General features: G+C 39.4%; 1 protein-coding gene across 7 annotated transcripts; it reads right to left on the minus strand.

The window, feature by feature from the left end:
* Positions 1-256: 256 nt before the first annotated feature.
* On the minus strand, positions 257-18,234 carry LOC118102580 (sensor for unfolded proteins in the ER ire1). 7 transcript variants are annotated; one of them, XM_035148869.2, is made up of 7 exons: positions 18,135-18,234; positions 5,833-5,912; positions 3,367-3,530; positions 3,057-3,280; positions 2,215-2,344; positions 2,008-2,108; positions 257-1,213 (listed from the first exon to the last, which is right to left on the minus strand). In XM_035148869.2, exons 3-7 carry the CDS (start codon positions 3,427-3,429, stop codon positions 973-975), a joined length of 759 nt encoding a protein of 252 aa, XP_035004760.2. In that variant the 5' UTR covers positions 3,430-3,530; positions 5,833-5,912; positions 18,135-18,234; the 3' UTR covers positions 257-972. The 7 variants fall into 7 exon arrangements, with proteins under 7 accessions (XP_035004760.2, XP_035004758.2, XP_035004761.2 ...); XM_035148867.2 differs by having other exon boundaries at positions 4,025-5,912; XM_035148870.2 differs by having other exon boundaries at positions 5,841-5,912; positions 18,135-18,224.
* Positions 18,235-18,645: the final 411 nt, after the last annotated feature.

The following is an 18,645-nucleotide window of genomic DNA, read 5'->3' on the forward strand; positions in this document are numbered from 1 at the left end:
CTTGTGAAATGATGCATATACTTACAACAGTAACAACCAACTTTTTGTTGGAGCATAGAGAGAGTGCAGATACAACAAATCACTACTCAGTGAGGCTACATCTTCTTTCTTCTTCAGCTCAGAGGAATAACACACAGAGGAACAACTGCTAACGCTTTAGAGCAACCATGAAACAAGAACAGGTTGTGCATCATTGAACACGATGTGAGCCTATACTACTAAATAGATAAAGATAAAAGATCACGCTGAGGAAAAACACGCTCAATTATTATTTATTGGTGATTGTTGATTTCTCACTTTTATTGCACTTAGAGCCAATTCAATTCCACAGATCTTTCTATATCAGCAAAATCTGCTGAAATTGACACAATGTGTAAAATCTGAACAAAATGATTTTAAAATACAGTGAATCGGAATGGCACATGGTCGAGCACATATTTCTGCAAAAGGTCCAACAGTCCCATTAACGTCTGCACTAAATATGTAATGTTTGTTTGTAAAAAGGTCGAAAACAATTGAATATATATATATATATATATATATAATCTGCTGTTTCCCTAAACAGACATTCAAATTCGACTCAAAACGACTCTGGAGCCGCGTTCACGTTTGCACCCACACAAGCTCTCGCACAAGGGTACGCGCAGGGTGGGCAGTAGCATCACATGAACACAACAAAACAAGATAAAACATTTCTTACAATCATATTTTTACATGTTTGGATAGATCAAGTATTTTTGAGTATAATATTAAAAAAGAGAAACGTTTTAAGAACAATACAAAATCTCAACAAGCTAAAATGACTCTAAACTAATTTTCTTATATATATTTTTCGTTTGAGTGGTTTAATCAGTCATCTTAAATTGCAGCCTAAAAATATTAATTTGTATTCAAACTGCCTGTTCAAATAGTCTCTATTAATGGTGCAGTTTCATCATCCATTCAAAGTCTGTCCAGGTTTGTTCTACTGGACTAGATACCGCTAGTTGGCTCAGTAAAAGTGTGTTCAGATTCTTGAACTGCAAGGCCGACATGCTCTTCATAGTTTTTGGGTTCCACTTCATGTCTGTTGGCGCCTACTGTCTTTTCTGGTTTGAACATTTCCTTCAGGGGATTCTCTGAATTCCACCCTTGCCTGATGGTGAATTTATAAACGCATCCAAAGAGATGGGGAAACAGTGATATCAGATCAACGCTGGCTGCATCATCGGCACTGCAAACAGAGAAGTGGAATAATATTACCAAGAAAATCCTGAATGTACAGTAGACCAGTAACTTCTAAACCTTTGGCTTGTGGCCTCTTAAACAGTATCACTATTAGCACTGCCTTATCATCAGTTGCATGATGCCAACTGGTTACCTCTGCCAAGGAGCTCATGATTTTGCCCCTGGCCATTTGCTTGTTTGTTGGTTGGTTTGTGTGTTTGTCAGCAGGATTACACAAAATCTACTGAACAGATTTCATTGAGACTTGGCGGACGGATGGGACATGGGTGAATAGAGAGCCCATTCAATGTTGGTGCAGATCTAGATAAAGGGGTGGATCCATTAACTTTTCTCCCCTTTCTATAACATTGTGTTTTTTGCACAATTTCACAAAGTTCTCAGGGAATATGACAAAAATCTGGCATATTGAGGGGGCTGATGGGCCTGTACACAAAATTATCCAGTAACTAAAAAAAAAAGAGATACGAAGATATTTTGGGATAATTATTTCTCGTAATAATTCATATAACAGTGGCAACGAACCGATATATGTGCAGACATATAGTCAACAACTACGTGCAATGTTAAAGTTAAAGTTATTTTAACTAATACCAATAAATAAATAAAACAGTGGAGAAAGAATTACTGAATAAATGCAGTCAATAAAAAACATATTTGACTCCTTTGTAAATTCACCTTAAAAGTGGAGGTGAATGGAGTTGTGGTGCTCAGGGAGGGGACTGAAAACTTGTTAAAAATCTCAATATCACTGTTTTGAGTTTATTCATCCTTTTAACTTACTAGTGCACCTGGAGGGTTCGCATGAAGCGGAGTAATCCCAGTATGTTTTCTGGGTATGGTTTCTTCTTGTCATCCACCCTCTGCACCAAGTCGGGTGAAAACTACAGCGGCAAACAATTCATATTCACAGTTATACAAGGTGACAAAGTGACTTTGTTAGAACAATGTGGTGTGGTTTCAAAAGATGAATTTTTAAGTTGCAATCACCTTAGTTCTCCACTGATTGTAGAAAACACCCTCAGCACATTCATCCAGCATGGAAATCAACTCCTGGTTAACATTTTGTCGGCTTGCCACCTCCTTCTTGTTTCCAACCTGGCTCAAGTATTGTACTTTCCTGAGAAAAAAAAGAAGATTGCACATTTAGGCAGCATGCTTTACAAAATACTACAAAGCATAAATATTTTCATTGCATAACATTGATTAAAAATGGTAGTGTAGATATTCGTGGAGATTGACGGAGAAATTGGAGCAAATGAAGAAAAAGTAACAACAAAACTCCACAGCAGCTTCTCCAGGTGAACCACTTCACTGATATTTTTTAATGGCCTTACTGGCTGCATGGCTCCACAGATGGCAATATCGGTGGGCTCGTCCACCATGTTGGTGGAGACTGAATTGATCTAAAAGACTATGTGATGAACAGCCATGTCACTTAGTACATACATTAAATGGTGTATCCAAATAAATATCCTTTAACTCCTACAGTGCTGTCAAGTCAAATATATAATTTTTCCAATACTCTTATTTAGCCTATGGCCAAACATGTCGGTCAAAGACATTCACATCATTTTCAGAAGATAGTTTGTATTCAATTTCCTTATTATTAGAAAATATTGACATGCTAATATCTTAAACTAAGATGGTGGCCATGGTAAACATTTTACCTACTTGGAATCACCATGTTAACATAAAGCTGGAAGAGCCACAGTGTCTGAAAACAGCCACTGTATGTAAACCTTTAAGTCAACACTATGCTAGCTCTAAAACATAAAGCTGCAGCATCTGAATGAATCTGAGATAACTGGCTATGAAGAAAGAGATTTTACTTTGTGCTGGTCCAGAAGAAGGGATGACTCAAGCACTCTTCCACTCTGGGTCTGTTCTGTGGTTCTTTATCGATCATCTTCTCGATGAGATCCTTTGCCACCACATCTTGAATGTGGTCCAACTTATACTTCCCCTTTTTAATGTTTGACATAAGCTTATAGCGTTCACCACCAAAAGGATGGTGTCCACCGGAGAGGATGAAATAAATCAGCATTCCTGCCACCTGAAAAGTCAGCAACGCAGTTTAATCAACAAAATATTTTGTTTTCACTTCATCATCAAGTGAATACATGCAACACAAATACTAACCTGTATATCTGTGCTCCATTTGTATCGTATGTCACCATCTTCTTTTAAAGTCTCGGTGGCCATCCAGCCTTCTGTTCCTGCACTGCGTGTGTGATAAGTAGTTTGGTCTTTGGGCAAACGTCTGCTTATGCCAAAATCAGCTAATCTAGCTCTTCCGGTCACATCTGTGAGATAAATGGAGTAGATTGATGCAGTGAAAATAAATCTGTTGTACCACATAAATTCAAATATTTTGTAAATTCAGTATTGTTATGCTGCGTAGGCACGTTGATGATGTTTTTAACAAGTGATGGATGGTGGCATAGACATAGAAGGTCCCGAAGAAGATGTCAACTGGGAAAGACAAGATCCAATTAGCTTTTGACCGTGAGGGTCGACGCCGGAGTCTCTAAATAAAACCACGCATTTTACGCAGTTGAATTTATACATTATGTTCTACTTCCTGATGCTCTACCCTGATGCCACCCATCACCTGACTGCTTCGGACATTTTCCTGTTGTCTGACCTAACATGTCTGACCCGAGTAATCTCCTGTCTGTATGTGAAAGGCAAAGTCTGTAGAGTGTCAGGACTCAGTTGTCCTGACATTGTCCAGAGTTCATGTTTGAAAACAGCTTTAGTGAATTACATTGTTCTATATATTTTTTTCTTTACTTACCAATCAAAACATTTTGTGGTTTGAGATCTCGGTGGAGAATTTGTGGCTCTTGACAATGAAGTGCCCTTAAACTGTCAAGCACATCATAGACAAGTTCCTCTGGACGCAGACTGCCATCATTGTTTCTGATATATTCTTCCAGGGTGTATTCACAAAGTTGAAGACAAAGATATCCAAAGTTCTCATCTTCTGCAAAGTCAACATATTTCACAACACAGCTATTGTACAGCTTTGGATGTCGCAGAAGTACTTCCTCATTCTTCAGCACTTGATAGTTGGTTTTAGACATTCTCTTAATTGCAATTTCATGGCCATCACTTCCTCTCAGCCCCAAGAAGACTTCAGTACCATCGCTCCCATTCGCTATGCGAAAGTCAACATCATTGATGTAAGCAATGCTCCCAATTCTGGTGACTTTACTTTCATCCGTCTTTAAGCAGTGTACAAGCCTCTCTAATTTTTCCCTCCACCTCTTGCTAATTGGTAGCCAGTTGTGTGTTCCCGATGCTTCAGCTGGAACTGCTGGATCAGTTGAAGCAATGCAAACTTCATCATTTGGGTCTTGGGTCTTTTCTGGCTTCTTCTTTTTCTTTTTCTTCTTCTTTGTCCTTGCCCCTTCACACTCCCCGTTTAGTTTGCTCAAATGATCTTTCAGTCGTCTGAGCACTTCTTTCAGCTTGTCATTCATTTTCATATCTGCAGATGCCAGTATGTCCTCTGGCACTGACGTTATCCCCGCTGATGTAAAGATGCTAACGGCATGTTCAACAGACAGCAAGTTTCCAGCTATTCCGTATGTGTAGACTCGGATGTCAGAGGAGTATTGATCGTTTACAAAGGGAGCAACTGTCCTGCACAACTTCTCAATAAAACTGGGATGCCAGCCATTTGTGACTTGTGTTTTCTGTGTTATCACATATAGTGTTGACTGAACAGCCTCTAACAGCTCAATATTAGGTCTGTCTTTGTAGCCAAGTCTTTCCAATAGTTGTGGGATGATAGCCAGTGCTTGCTCAACTGGGATCTGCTCCATTGTGCAAAAGACTGCATGTAAACTCTTTATCGAACAATGTACATGTTGCTGATGAATTTTTGGAAGGCGACTCACTGCTCCTGTAATGAAAGAGTTCAAATGCTCAGTTTCTTTCAGCCATTTGACGCTTTCTCTGCGGTATTTGTCTTCATTTTCCCCAGGAACAGTAAAGAGAATTTCAATCATGGTCAGATGACTCTGAGGATCAACCAATAGCATACGACTGTCAAAAGTTCTAAACACTTCTTCTGGTTTTTGTCTGTGTAGCACAGCAATTTTCATTTCCACAAAATCCCTTAATTTGGAGGATCGTTCATCTCCACTGGAAGCCAACCTAAAAATTGTCTGAGCGATTTTATGATTGAAAGAATGATCTTCAGGTTTAGTCGGAGGTATCAAGTTTACCGGTGCACCAGCAGAGAGGAGCTCTTTCATGACATCATTACTGTCAAAAATGCCGGCTATTTGCAGAGGTGTGAATGGCTGTGGAAACTGTCCGTTTGGATCAGCGCCTGCATCAAGTAACATCTTTGCATAAATTGCCGGTGCATTGTGCCATCCAACGTGATGCAAAGGTGTCAAGAACTTTTGGGAAAAAACATTTGGATTGCCATTCTCCTTTAGAAGGTAAATGACAATATCCCTCTTTTGATATACAACAGCAGCAATCAGTGGGGTTATAAAATCACCCAACTCAGTGCAGGGGAACAGTTCATTAATGTTATTGTCCCTCAGTAATTTTTTGAGACTCTTGAGGTCGTCTTGAATTACACACTGTATTACAGGATGTGTTGACGTTGGAGGGATTTTCAGTTTAATCTCTAGTAGACCATCCATTTCTCTGCTTCAGATTACCTGTGGGCAGACAAATATCATCATTATTAATACATGTGATGCCTTTGTAAACTTATGAGTTGAGCAGCCAAAAGGCTACTCGGGATATTTTAGCACAGTGGCTACGTGAGTATTTCAAATTGAATCCACAACAAAGTGGAATGAACACTACTGTACCAATGTCCATCTGCATCATTTTCAGTGCTTTTGGACACTTAAATTAAGTTTCCATTTCTCACCACTGTATTAAGATGGATTACCTCCCCCAAGGAGGTTATGATTTGGTTGCTGGGTTAGTTGGTCAGCAGGATTATGCACAAACTACTTCGCGGTTTTCCACGAAATTTGGTGGAAGGATGTGACAGGTCAAGAAAAAAACAATAAAATTTAGGCACAGATTTCTTTTACATTGCAAGACAGAATTTTTTTGACATTTTCACCAATTTCCCAGGACCTTGATGAAAAAAAATGTTCCGGTCTAGTTAGGGGACTGATATCAAGGACTGTGTGCAACTCGGTGCAGTTTGACTGAATTTAAGCAGACAGTTTGGCCTTGGCATAGGTACACGTTCTATTGAGAGCCATTCTAGTTCAAAACTGAGAACAATTACATCAGAAAGTGGCTACATGGATACATGGATGCAAGCCGTTCCCTCAGTTTAACAAACCACTTGACGCATGTAACCATATGTAGTATGATTATGATACTACATAAATCAATATGTTTTGTTGTTCATCTTTATATACAGTCTATGTTTTTACCTGAAACCTAGGGGTGGGTGATATATATCGTCTACGATAATGTCTTCATTGTTGTTTTAACGATGTGCAAGCTCACGTTATCGAGATAATGATGATCCATGCGCCACGCATTCACGCTCTGCATGTACAATATATTTGGCCGATCAGATGTAGCCCTGCTGCTCTAGATCAGGGATTCCCAAAGTGTGGTGCAGGGGTGCGCGAGCTGCCTCTAGGGGGTGCGCGAGAGGAAAAATGTAATGGTGCTCTTTCTGCCCCTCCCCCTCCCCCTCCCTCTTTCCCTCTCCCTCTCTCTCTTGCGCCGCGCCATTCTCAAGTGTGCAGCCGCCTGGCTGTTCACACCGGACGCGCATTTCTCCGCGCCGGTCAGCCCGCGATTCTGCTTTCTCCGCTGGTTGTTGTTTGCTCCGTTCAATGTAGGGGTTCGGGGGTAAATGATGATGGTCTTCATAGCCGCACCCCTCTCTTTCTCTCTCTGTCTGTCTGCTTGTCTGCTTGTAGTGGATAGGCAGATGGGGAAATTTAATAATGTGAGGGGAAATATCGGCGAAATTGAAACTCCAGGACAACAGCAGGGGAATCCAAAGTATGGGATGCATATTTGATCATTTGTATTCGATATAATATGTCATTTATATCGTTTAAAATCATTTTGCAGGGTGTTTCCTGTCGCGATACACTCGCGGCGAGAGGAAAAAATAGACCTGACGCTGAAACCATAGGTGTGTTCAGATCATGTGTTCATGATTAAAGTTGATGCATTTAATGCGTCTATAAATAGGATCTGTTGCGCTTCTTTTTTTTATTAAGGTGTGTGGGATTGGGGGTGCGTGAAACCGGTCGGGATGTAGAAGGGGGTGCGTGGCCTAAAAAGTTGGGGAATCGCTGCTCTAGATGATAAATGAAAGATATTCAGATCATTGAATCAGTGAATCATTGTCAGAAGATAATAAGAAGAGAATAGAGGAAAAACTGAATTTGAAAACAGTTACAGTTTGAAAGTTGATTTGTTTGTCGCCCATTATCAACACTGATCATCACATAATGATCGATTCTTTTATTAATGAGTTAAATTCAGAGCTGCGCACTCATGAGCCGCTCGCTCTCTCTCTCTCTCTCTCTCTCTCTTTCTCTCTCTCTCTCACACACACACCTACAAACATATTCACAAACAAACAGTGTGATCGGGCACATGTATAAACTCAGTCTGGGTACTGCAGTTGAGGACTTCCTTAGCTAAACCGAGGCCACAGATTATTAAACCGAGGCCACAGATTATTAAACTGAGGAACGCTTTCATTCTTCACCTTACCAGGGGCTCCGTACATTTGTTCTATTTGGAAGATACACGTTATAATACCGAGTCCTGGTGTTTAGTTTATAATCTGACTTGTATTGAAGGAAATGCAGTTGATCTACCAGCAGAGGAATGGAAGGGAAGTTTACTTACAGTGACGAAGTGAAGTGTCTCCTGTAGAAAGAAGAATCGAAACTTAACATACTGTTCGTTTCCTGTATTTCTGTCTCTCTTTCTTGCTCCTCCCAAACAATACAAGTGACAACGTCACCCATTGGTTTGTGAACTGCCGTCATGAAGCCGAGAGTTTCGAATTAGTTGTTTATGTACAGTCTATGCAACAGTCTTTATTATGGGACTGGGAGATCCCGCCCACACTTTTATAGTTTCACTTTGATGGTTTTCGTTGAAGTCACTCCACACCTTGATCTCTGAGTTTCCTGTCACTGAAGTCTGAATGAAGGAATGATGAAAATGCTGATACGATTATTTGAGTGCAGACCCAGTCATGAGTTTAACAAGCAGCAAACTTTTCTGCCCTCAGTTCTGTATTTCAGGTTACACACAGGTTGCAGTGTGTAGAATCTAGTGACATAAAGTGGTGAAGTGTCATGTTGCAGCTGAATACCCCTCACCTCATCCGCCGCTTCCAAACATGAAAGACAACCTGTGGTAACCTTCAGTTTTCATAAAAACTCAAAGGGTGTTTAGTTTGTCCAGTCTGGGCTACTACAAGAAACATGGTGGCCTCCAAAGAGAGGACCCCCGATGTAAATATAAAGTATTTCAATATAAAGGGCCCATTCTAGGATCAAATACAACAATTTGTATAATTTAGAAGAAACATCCACCTAGTGATGAAAACATCACTAGGATTATTTTATATCAAATTGCTGTCATTAGATCCCTTTCACCTAAATCTTACACACTGGACCTTTAATCGGTAGCTGTTGAGGCCTGTATGTAGCCTGACAGGTTGCCCTACCTTAATCGATAGCTGTTGAGGCCTGTATGTAGCCTGACAGGTTGCCCTACCTTATCCCAAATAGGTTATGTTTTCCCACTGGTCTATTGGGGTAAATGGATTAAATGAGCTGTGTTTTCAGTATATATGCTTTTCCAGTCTTATCAACCACTCAAAATGCTTCACACACACTTTCATACAGAGCTTTGTCTATCACACACCATTGATACACCGTCGAACTCTCTCTACCACCTCAGAGAAAGTTGAAAGAAACCTTTGCCCTAAAACACATCTGTTTCTTTCCGTTGCTGCGTATTAGCTGATTTAAAGTGTTATATACTTCCCTGCAAGTGCTGATGACTATTATTTTGCCATTTCTGTAACTTTAAGCTTCCATATATTTTGAGTTTTCACTTGAACATTATGGGGAGAAAATTAGCAAAATGAGAGATTAACAAAGTATCTCGTGTCAATATTGTGTCATTATCCTAATGATCAATGCCTGATAGAACACACCTCACAATCAAATATTTACACTTTTTTTTTCATACACAACTGATTAAACTTCCAGTATATTTTGAGAATAACATTCAATATGTTTAAAACGAAATGATAAAAAAAGAATCTGCATGTTGTAAAGCCTGCATATTCCCTTATGTTTTTATTTTTTTAAATTGCAATACCATTCACTTTATAAGAAGTACTTTTTGACTTCTGATTTCGTGAGGTTCATCACAAAAGAATTTGGCATTTCCGGACACACACAATGTATTTATTTGTTTGAGTCCACTGACTTCAGCAATGTGGAGCCTTTTCTTAGTGATAGCCGAAAAAAAAGGTGACAAAGTTAGCAGTCCAACAACTGGTGCTATTTTTACAAACTTGTGAGTAGGTGGAATTTCCCTGACATCACCTAAACACACCTCATGTCTACTTTGCCACTTTAAGTACCTCTGAGCTAAAATTGTATCTAATTGGGGATTTTCTATTCATATACATTTGTCTAAGAAAGCATTAAACTATATCCAGTCCTCAATAATTCACCATCAAAAACCACTTATTTTTCTTACTGTATACGATATCATCTCTAGCACCAGTAATATTTTCCACTAAACTCAATCTCAAAAAACTGTGACATCAGCTATGATAATTAAAGGTTTGTGCTTTCATTACATTCCCTGTGTGAAAAAAGCAAAGGGGTGTGATACTTTATCACAGCCAGCAGGAGGCACTGTGGGTCCATGAAACCCAGAAGGCAACATCCTGTCCATTACCACCGGAACATGAGGTAGGTGGCAACCAAACCTGTTCAATCCTCAAATGTCCAAAATGGGAATAAATCAATATTTGTGATATTATATTTCTCTGAGGTTCTGGTTCTTTCTGTATTGGTATAAAACCGTGAACAAAGGGGATAGTAAACACAAATCTATACATCCAAATGGATCAATTTTCTACCCTCAGGAATGTCAGCTGGATTTTCAGGGGGAGCTGCTTTTTACATTTACAAACCCCTCTTCTCCTCTTAAAAACTCAGATCTCTGAAAGTCTGAATGAATATAAAATACAGTGCAGTCCGAATGGCACATGGTGAAGCACATACTTCTGCAAAAGGCCCAACAGTCCCATGCAATTCTGCACTAAATATGTCATGTTTGTTTGTAAAAAGGTCTACACCAATAGGATAGATAAATGCAAACAGCTGTTTCCCTAAACCAACATTCAAATTCGACTCGAAACGACATAATTTACAACATTTTTTTAGCCTAAATGTCCTTTGTTATTCTCTTCAGGAGCCGAGTTCCCCTTCGCACCCACACAAGCTCTCATACAAGGGTACACGCAGGGTGGGCAGTAGCATCACATGAACACATCAAAACAAGATAAAACATTTCTCACAATCATATTTTTACATGTTTGGATAGATCAAGTTTATTTTTTAGTATAATATTAAAAATGAAAAACAACATTTTAAGAACAATACAACATCTCAAGAAGCTGAAATGACTCAAAACAAAATTTCTTATGTATATTTTTCAAGGTTTTTTTCAAGAAATATAGATTTAGTACTCTATGAAAATGCATTGTTGATTGTTCTGATCATATTACTTCGGTATAATCCTCAACTTTGTAAAATAAGTATCTACTGTGGCCAGAAAAAATAGAATCGTTCCTTTTAATTCTCAAGGTCAAGTGTAAAAACTTCATCAAAATCACAGACAAAATACTAAAGTGAAAAGAAAGTCCCTTGAAATCATTTACTTTACTTAACTCATCCTATTGATTTAAACATGATGTATATAACTCAATGTGTAAGAATGCAATTCAAGGAGTCTGCATTCTTTAGTGAAATATTATCAATACTCTCAAACTACAGTAATAAAAAAATAGTTTGCATAATAATATCAAATCAATATATTGTCCTGTATTATACATTATTAAATACTGAATCGTCATAATATAGTGAAAGAGGAATATTTTGACGACCAGCCTTGGACTTCTGAATCTGAGGAAAACAGCACCATGCTAATTTTGGATTTTTAATACAAAGCCCGGGACCTAGGTACCCAGCACAGGATTGTTGTATTAACTGTTAATACAAATCTATTAACAAATATAGGAGGCAGTGATTAACGTTCATTTAAACTGCCTGTTCAAATAGTCTCTATGAATGGTGTAGTTTCATCATCAATGCAGAGTCTGTCAACGGTAGTTCTACTGGACTAGATACGGCTGATGCTGCTTTTGGCATTTGCAGTTGGCTCAGTAAAAGTGTGTTCAGATTCTTGAACTGCAAGGCCGACGTGCTCTTCATAGTTTTTGGGTTCCACTTCATGTCTGTTGGCACCTACTGTCTCTTCTGGTTTGAACATTTCCTTCAGGGGATTCTCTAAATTCCACCCTTTCCTTATGGCGCATTTATAAACGCATCCAAAGAGATGGGGAAACAGTGATATCAGGTCAACGCTGGCTGCATCATCGGCACTGCAAACAGAGAAGTGGAATAATATTACAAATAAAATCCTGAATGTACAGTAGACCAGTAACTTCTGAACCTTTGGCTTGTGGCCTCTTAAAAAGTATCACTGTCTATTAGCACTGCCTTATCATCAGTTGCATGATGCCAACTGGTTACCTCTGCCAAGGAGCTTATGATTTTGCCCCTGGCCATTTGCTTGTTTGTTGGTTGGTTTGTGTGTTTGTCAGCAGGATTACACAAAATCTACTGAACAGCTTTCCTTGAGATTTGGTGGAAGGATGGGACATGGGTGAATAGAGAGCCCATTTAATGTTGGTGCAGATCTAGATAAAGGGGTGGATCCATTAACTTTTCTCCCCTTTCTATAACATTGTGTTTTTTGAACATTTTCACAAACTTCCCAGGGAATATGACAAAAGTCTGGCATATTGAGGGGGCTGATGGGCCTGTACACAAAATTATCCAGTAACTAAAATAAAAAGAGATACAAAGATATTTTGGGATCATTATTTCTCGTAATAATTCATATAACCGTGGCAACGAACCGATATATGTGCAGACATATAGTCAACAACTACGTGCAATGTTAAAGTTAGTTCAACTAATACTTGTAATAATTGTAGTTTGGCTTCCTTGAAGAAATGTTACTTTCTTGATTCTTGTTGTTCTGGGTTTGTTCCCTCATGGTTGAATGCACTTATTGTAAGTCACTTTGGATAAAAGCGTCTGCTAAATGAAAAAAATATTGCAATAAATGCAGTCAATAAAAACATTTTTCCATTAACTTAAATGTATCACCAAATAAATACTTGTTTGGACGCTTGAAATCCTAAAATGTTTCCAAATACTTATTTGTCAAAATCACAATCTCATGAACATATTTTACTCCTTTGTAAATTCCCCTTAAAAGTGGAGGTGAATGGAGTTGTGGTGCTCAGGGACGGGACGGAAAACTTGTTAAAAATGTTTTGAGTTTATTCATCCTTTTAACTTACTAGTGCACCTGGAGGTTTCGCATGAAGCGGAGTAATCCCAGTATGTTTTGTGGGTATGGTTTCTTCTTGTCATCCATCCTCTGCACCAAGTCGGGTGAAAACTACAGTGGCAAACAATTCATATTCACAGTTATACAAGGTGACAAAGTGACTTTGTTAGAACAAAGTGGGGTTTCCAAAGATGAATTTTTAAGTTGCAATCACCTCAGTTTTCCACTGATTGTAGAAAACACCCTCAGCACATTCATCCAGCATCGAAATCAACTCCTGGTTAACATTTTGTCGGCTTGCCACCTCCTTCATGTTTCCAACATGGCTCAAGTATTGTACTTTGCTGAAAAAAAAAAGAAGCTTGCACATTTAGGCGGCATGCTTTACAAAATACATAAACCTTTTCATTACATGACATTGATTAAAAATGGTAGTACAGATATTCGTGGAGATTGACGGAGAAATTGGAGCAAATGAAGAAAAAGTAACAACAAAAGTCCACAGCAGCTTCTCCAGGTGAACCACTTCACTGATATTTTTTAATGGCCTTATTGGCTGCATGGCTCCACAGATGGCAATATCGGTGGGCTCGTCCACTGTGTTGGTGGAGACTGAATTGATCTAAAAGACTATGTGATGAACAGCCATGTCACTTAGTACATACATTAAATGGTGTATCCCAATAAATATCCTTGAACTCCTACAGTGCTGTCAAGTCAAATATATAATTTTTCCAATACTCTTATTTAGCCTATGGCCAAACATGTCGGTCAAAGACATTCACATCATTTTCAGAAGATAGTTTGTATTCAATTTCCTTATTATTAGAAAATATTGACATGCTAATATCTCAAACTAAGATGGTGGCCATGGTAAACATTTTACCTGCTTGGAATCACCATGTTAACATTAAGCTGGAAGAGCCACAGTGTCTGAAAACAGCCACTGTATGTAAACCTTTAAGTCAACACTATGCTTCTCTCAAACATAAAGCTGCAGCATCTGAATGAATCTGAGATAACTGGCTATGACGAAAGAGATTTTACTTTGTGCTGGTCCAGAAGTAGGGATGACTCAAGCACTCTTCCACTCTGGGTCTGTTCTGTGGTTCTTTATCGATCATCCTCTCGATGAGATCCTTTGCCACCACATCTTGAATGTGGTCCAACTTATACTTCCCCTCTTGAATGTTTGACATAAGCTTATAGCGTTCACCACCAAAAGGATGGTGTCCACCGGAGAGGATGAAATAAATCAGCATTCCTGCCACCTGAAAAGTCAGCAACGCAGTTTCATCAACAAAATATTTTGTTTCACTTAATCATAAAGAGAATACATGCAACACAAATACTAACCTGTATATCTGTGCTCGGTTTGTATGGTATGTCTTCATCTTCTTTTAAAGTCTCTGTGGCCATCCAGCCTTCTGTTCCTGCACTGCGTGTGTGACAAGTAGTTTGGTCTTTGGGCAAACGTCTGCTTATGCCAAAATCAGCTAATCTTGCCCTTCCGGTCACATCTGTGAGATAAATGGAGTAGATTGATGCAGTGAAAATAAATCTGTTGTACCACATAAATTCAAATATTTAGTAAATTTTGTTTTGTTATGCTGCGTAGACACGTTGATGATGTTTTTAACAAGTGATGGATGGTGGCATAGACATAGAAGGTCCCGAAGAAGAAAGACAAGATCCAATTAGCTTTTGACCGTGAGGGTCGACGCCGGAGTCTCTAAATAAAAGCAAGCATTTTACGCAGTTGAATTTACTACTTCCTGATGCTCTACCCTGATGCCACCCATCACCTGACTGCTTCAGACATTTTCCTGTTGTCTGACCTGACATGTCAGACCCGAATAATCTCCTGTCTGTATGTGAAAGGCAAAGTCTGTAGAGTGTCAGGACTCAGTTGTCCTGACATTGTCCAGAGTTCATGTTTGAAAACAGCTGTAGTGAATTACATTGTTCTATTTATTTGTCTCCTTTACTCACCGATTAAAACATTTTGTGGTTTGAGATCTCGGTGGAGAATTTGTGGCTCTTGACAATGAAGTGACTTTAAACTGTAAAGGACGTCATAGACAAGTTCCTTTGGACACAGACTGCCATCATTGTTTCTGATATATTCTTCCAGGGTTTTTTCACAAAGTTGAAGACAAAGATATCCAAAGTTCTCATCTTCTGCAAAGTCAACATATTTCACAACCCAGCTATCGTACAGTTTTGGATGTCGCAGAAGTACTTCCTCATTCTTCAGCACTTGATAGTTGGTTTTAGACATTCTCTTAATTGCAATTTCATGGCCATCACTTCCTCTCAGCCCCAAGAAGACTTCAGTACCATCGCTCCCTTTCGCTATGCGAAAGTCAACATCATTGATGTAAGCAATGCTCCCAATTCTGGTGACTTTACTTTCATCAGTATTTAAGTAGCGTACAAGCCTCTCTAATTTTTCCCTCCACCTCTCGCTAATTGGTAGCCAGTTGTGTGTTCCCGATGCTTCAGCTGGAACTGCTGGATCAGTTGAAGCACTGCAAACTTCATCATTTGGGTCTTGGGTCTTTTTCCTTGCCCCTTCACACTCCCCGTTGAGTTTGCTCAAATGATCTTTCAGTCGTCTGAGCACTTCTTTCAGCTGGTCATTCATTTTCACATCTGCAGATTCCAGTTTGTCCTCTGGCACTGACGTTATCCCTGCTGATGTAAAGATGCTAACGGCATGTTCAACAGACAACAAGTTTCCAACTATGCCATATGTGTAGACTCGGATGTCAGAGGAGTATTGATCGTTGACAAAAGGAGCAACTGTCCCACACAACATCTCAATAAAACTGGGATGCCAGCCATTTGTGACTTGTGTTTTCTCTGTTTTCACATATAGTGTTGACTGAACAGCTTCTAACAGCTTAATATCAGGTCTCTCTTTGCAGCCAAGTCTTTCCAATAGTTGTGGGATGATAACCAGTGCTTGCTCAACTGGGATCTGCTCCATTGTGCAAAAGACTGCATGTAAACTCTTTATTGAACAATATACATGTTGCTGATGAATTTTTGGAAGGCGACTCATGGCCCCTGTAATGAAGGAGTTCAAATTTCCAGTTTCTTTCAGCCATTTGACGCTTTCTCTGCGGTATTTGTCTTCATCTTCTCCAGTAACAGTAAAGAGTATTTCAATCATGGTCAGATGAGTCTGAGGATCAACCCATAGCATACGACTGTCAAAAGTTCTAAACACTTCTTCTGGTTTTTGTCCTTGTAGCACAGCAATTTTCAGTTCCACAAAATCCTTTAATTTGGAGGATCGTTCATCTCCACTGGAAGCTAACCTAAAAATTGACTGAGCTATTTTATGATTGAAAGATTCATCTTCAGGTTTAGTCGCATGTATCAAGTCTACCGGTGCACCAGCAGAGAGGAGCTCTTTCATGACATCATTACTGTCATAAATGCCGGCTATTTGCAGAGGTGTGAATCGCTGATCCAAACATCCGTTTGGATCAGCGCCCGCATCAAGTAACATCCTTGCAAAAATTGCCGGTGCATTGTGCCATCCAACGTAATGCAAAGGTGTCAAGATCTTTTTGGAAAAAGCATTTGGATCGCCATTCTCCTTTAGAAGGTAAATGCCAATATCACTCTTTTGATATACAACAGCAGCAATCAGTGGGGTTATAAAATCACCCAACTCATTGCAGGGGAACCGTCCATTAATGTCATTGTCCCTCAGTAATTTTTTTAGACTCTTGAGGTCGTTTTGAATTACACACTGTATTACAGGATGTGTTGACGGGATTTTCAGTTCAATCTCTAGTAGACAATCCATTTCTCTGCTTCAGATTACCTGTGGGCAGACAAATATCATCATTATTAATACATGTGATGCCTTTGTAAACTTATGAGTTGAGCAGCCAAAAGGCTACTCGGGATATTTTAGCACAGTGGCTACGTGAGTATTTCAAATTGAATCCACAACAAAGTGGAATGAACACTACTGTACCAATGTCCATCTGCATCATTTTCAGTGCTTTTGGACACTTAAATTAAGTTTCCATTTCCCACCACTGTATTAAGATGGATTACCTCCCCCAAGGAGGTTATGATTTGGTTGCTGGGTTAGTTGGTCAGCAGGATTATGCACAAACTACTTCGCGGTTTTCCACGATATTTGGTGGAAGGATGTGACAGGTCAAGAAAAAAACAATTAAATTTAGGCACAGATTTCTTTAACATTTTTGACATTTTTGACATTTTCACCAATTTCCCAGGATCTTGATGAAAACAAAAATCCGGTCTAGTTAGGGGACTGATATCAAGGACCGTGTGCAACTCGGTGCAGTTTGACTGAATTTAAGCAGACAGTTTGGCCTTGGCATAGGTACACGTTCTATTGAGAGCCATTCTAGTTCAAAACTGAGAACAATTACATCAGAAAGTGGCTACATGGATACATGGATGCAAGCCGTTCCCTCAGTTTACAAACCACTTGACGCATGTAAGCATATGTAGTATGATTATGGGTTAGGGTTATGTCTATGTTTTTACCTGAAACCTAGGGGTGTGTGATATATATCGTCTATGATAATGTTTTAATTGTTGTTTTAACGATGTGTGAGCTCACGTTATCGAGATAATGATGATCCATGCGTCACACATTCACGCTCTGCATGTACAATATATTTGGCCGATCAGATGGAGCCCTGCTGCTCTAGATGATAAATGAAAGACATTCAGATCATTGACGGGTTTTTCCGTCAGTGAATCATTGTCGGAAGAAGATAAGAAGAAGAGAATAGAGAAAAAACTGAATTTGAAAACAGTTACAGTTTGAAAGTTGATTTGTTTGTCGCCCATTATCAACACTGATCATCACATAATGATCGATTCTTTTATTAACGTGTTAAATCTATATTCAGAGCTGCGCATTTATAAGCCGCTCGCTCTTTTCCTCTCTCTCTCTTTCTCTCTCTCTCACACACACACACCTACACACATACTCACAAACAAACAGTGTGATCGGGCACATGTATAAACTCAGTCTGGAGTCGCAGTTGAGGACTTCATTAGCTAAACCGAGGGCACAGATTATTAAACCGAGGGTACGGTTTAACAAACCGTACCCTCGGCTCCGCACATTTGTTCTATTTGGAAGATACACGTTATCATACCGAGTCCTGGTGTTTAGTTTATAATCCAATTTATATTGAAGGAAATGCAGTTGATCTACCAGCAGAGGAATGGAAGGGAAGTTTACTTACAGTGATGAAGTGAAGTGTCTCCTGTAGAAAGAAGTATCGAAACTTAACATACTGTTCGTTTCCTGTATTCCTGTCTCTCTTTCTGTGTCTCATTCCTGCTCCTCCCATTTATAGAAACAGTCCAAGTGACAACCTACCTGGACGTCACCCATTGGTTTGTGAACTGCCGTCATGAAGCCGAGAGTTTCGAATTACTTTTTTATGTACAGTCTTGATTATGGGACTGGGCGATCCCGCCCACACTTTTATAGTTTCACTGTGTTGGTTTTCGTTGAAGTCACTCCACAACTTGATCTCTGAGTTTCCTGTTACTGAAGTCTGAATGAAGGAATGATGAAAATGCTGATAAGCTTATTTGAGTGCAGACCCAGTCATGAGTTTAACAAGCAGCAAGCTTCACTGCCCTCAGTTCTGTATTTCAGGTTACACACAGGTTGCAGTGTGTAGAATCTAGTGACATAAAGTGGTGAAGTGTCATGTTGCAGCTGAATACCCCTCACCTCATCCTCCG

This window comes from Hippoglossus stenolepis, chromosome 23 (assembly GCF_022539355.2).
Source record: "Hippoglossus stenolepis isolate QCI-W04-F060 chromosome 23, HSTE1.2, whole genome shotgun sequence".
NCBI classification, from domain to species: Eukaryota; Metazoa; Chordata; class Actinopteri; order Pleuronectiformes; family Pleuronectidae; genus Hippoglossus; species Hippoglossus stenolepis.

Coding starts and splice junctions, on each gene's coding strand:
- LOC118102580 (XM_035148867.2), bottom strand. CDS start 5,894: ATGGATGGTCTACTAGAGATTAAACTGAAAATCCCTCCAACGTCAACA. Junction 2,345..3,056: donor TTCTTCTGGACCAGCACAAA/GTAAAATCTCTT, acceptor TTTTTTTCTCAG/GAAAGTACAATACTTGAGCC. Junction 2,109..2,214: donor ACAATCAGTGGAGAACTAAG/GTGATTGCAACT, acceptor TTGCCGCTGTAG/TTTTCACCCGACTTGGTGCA.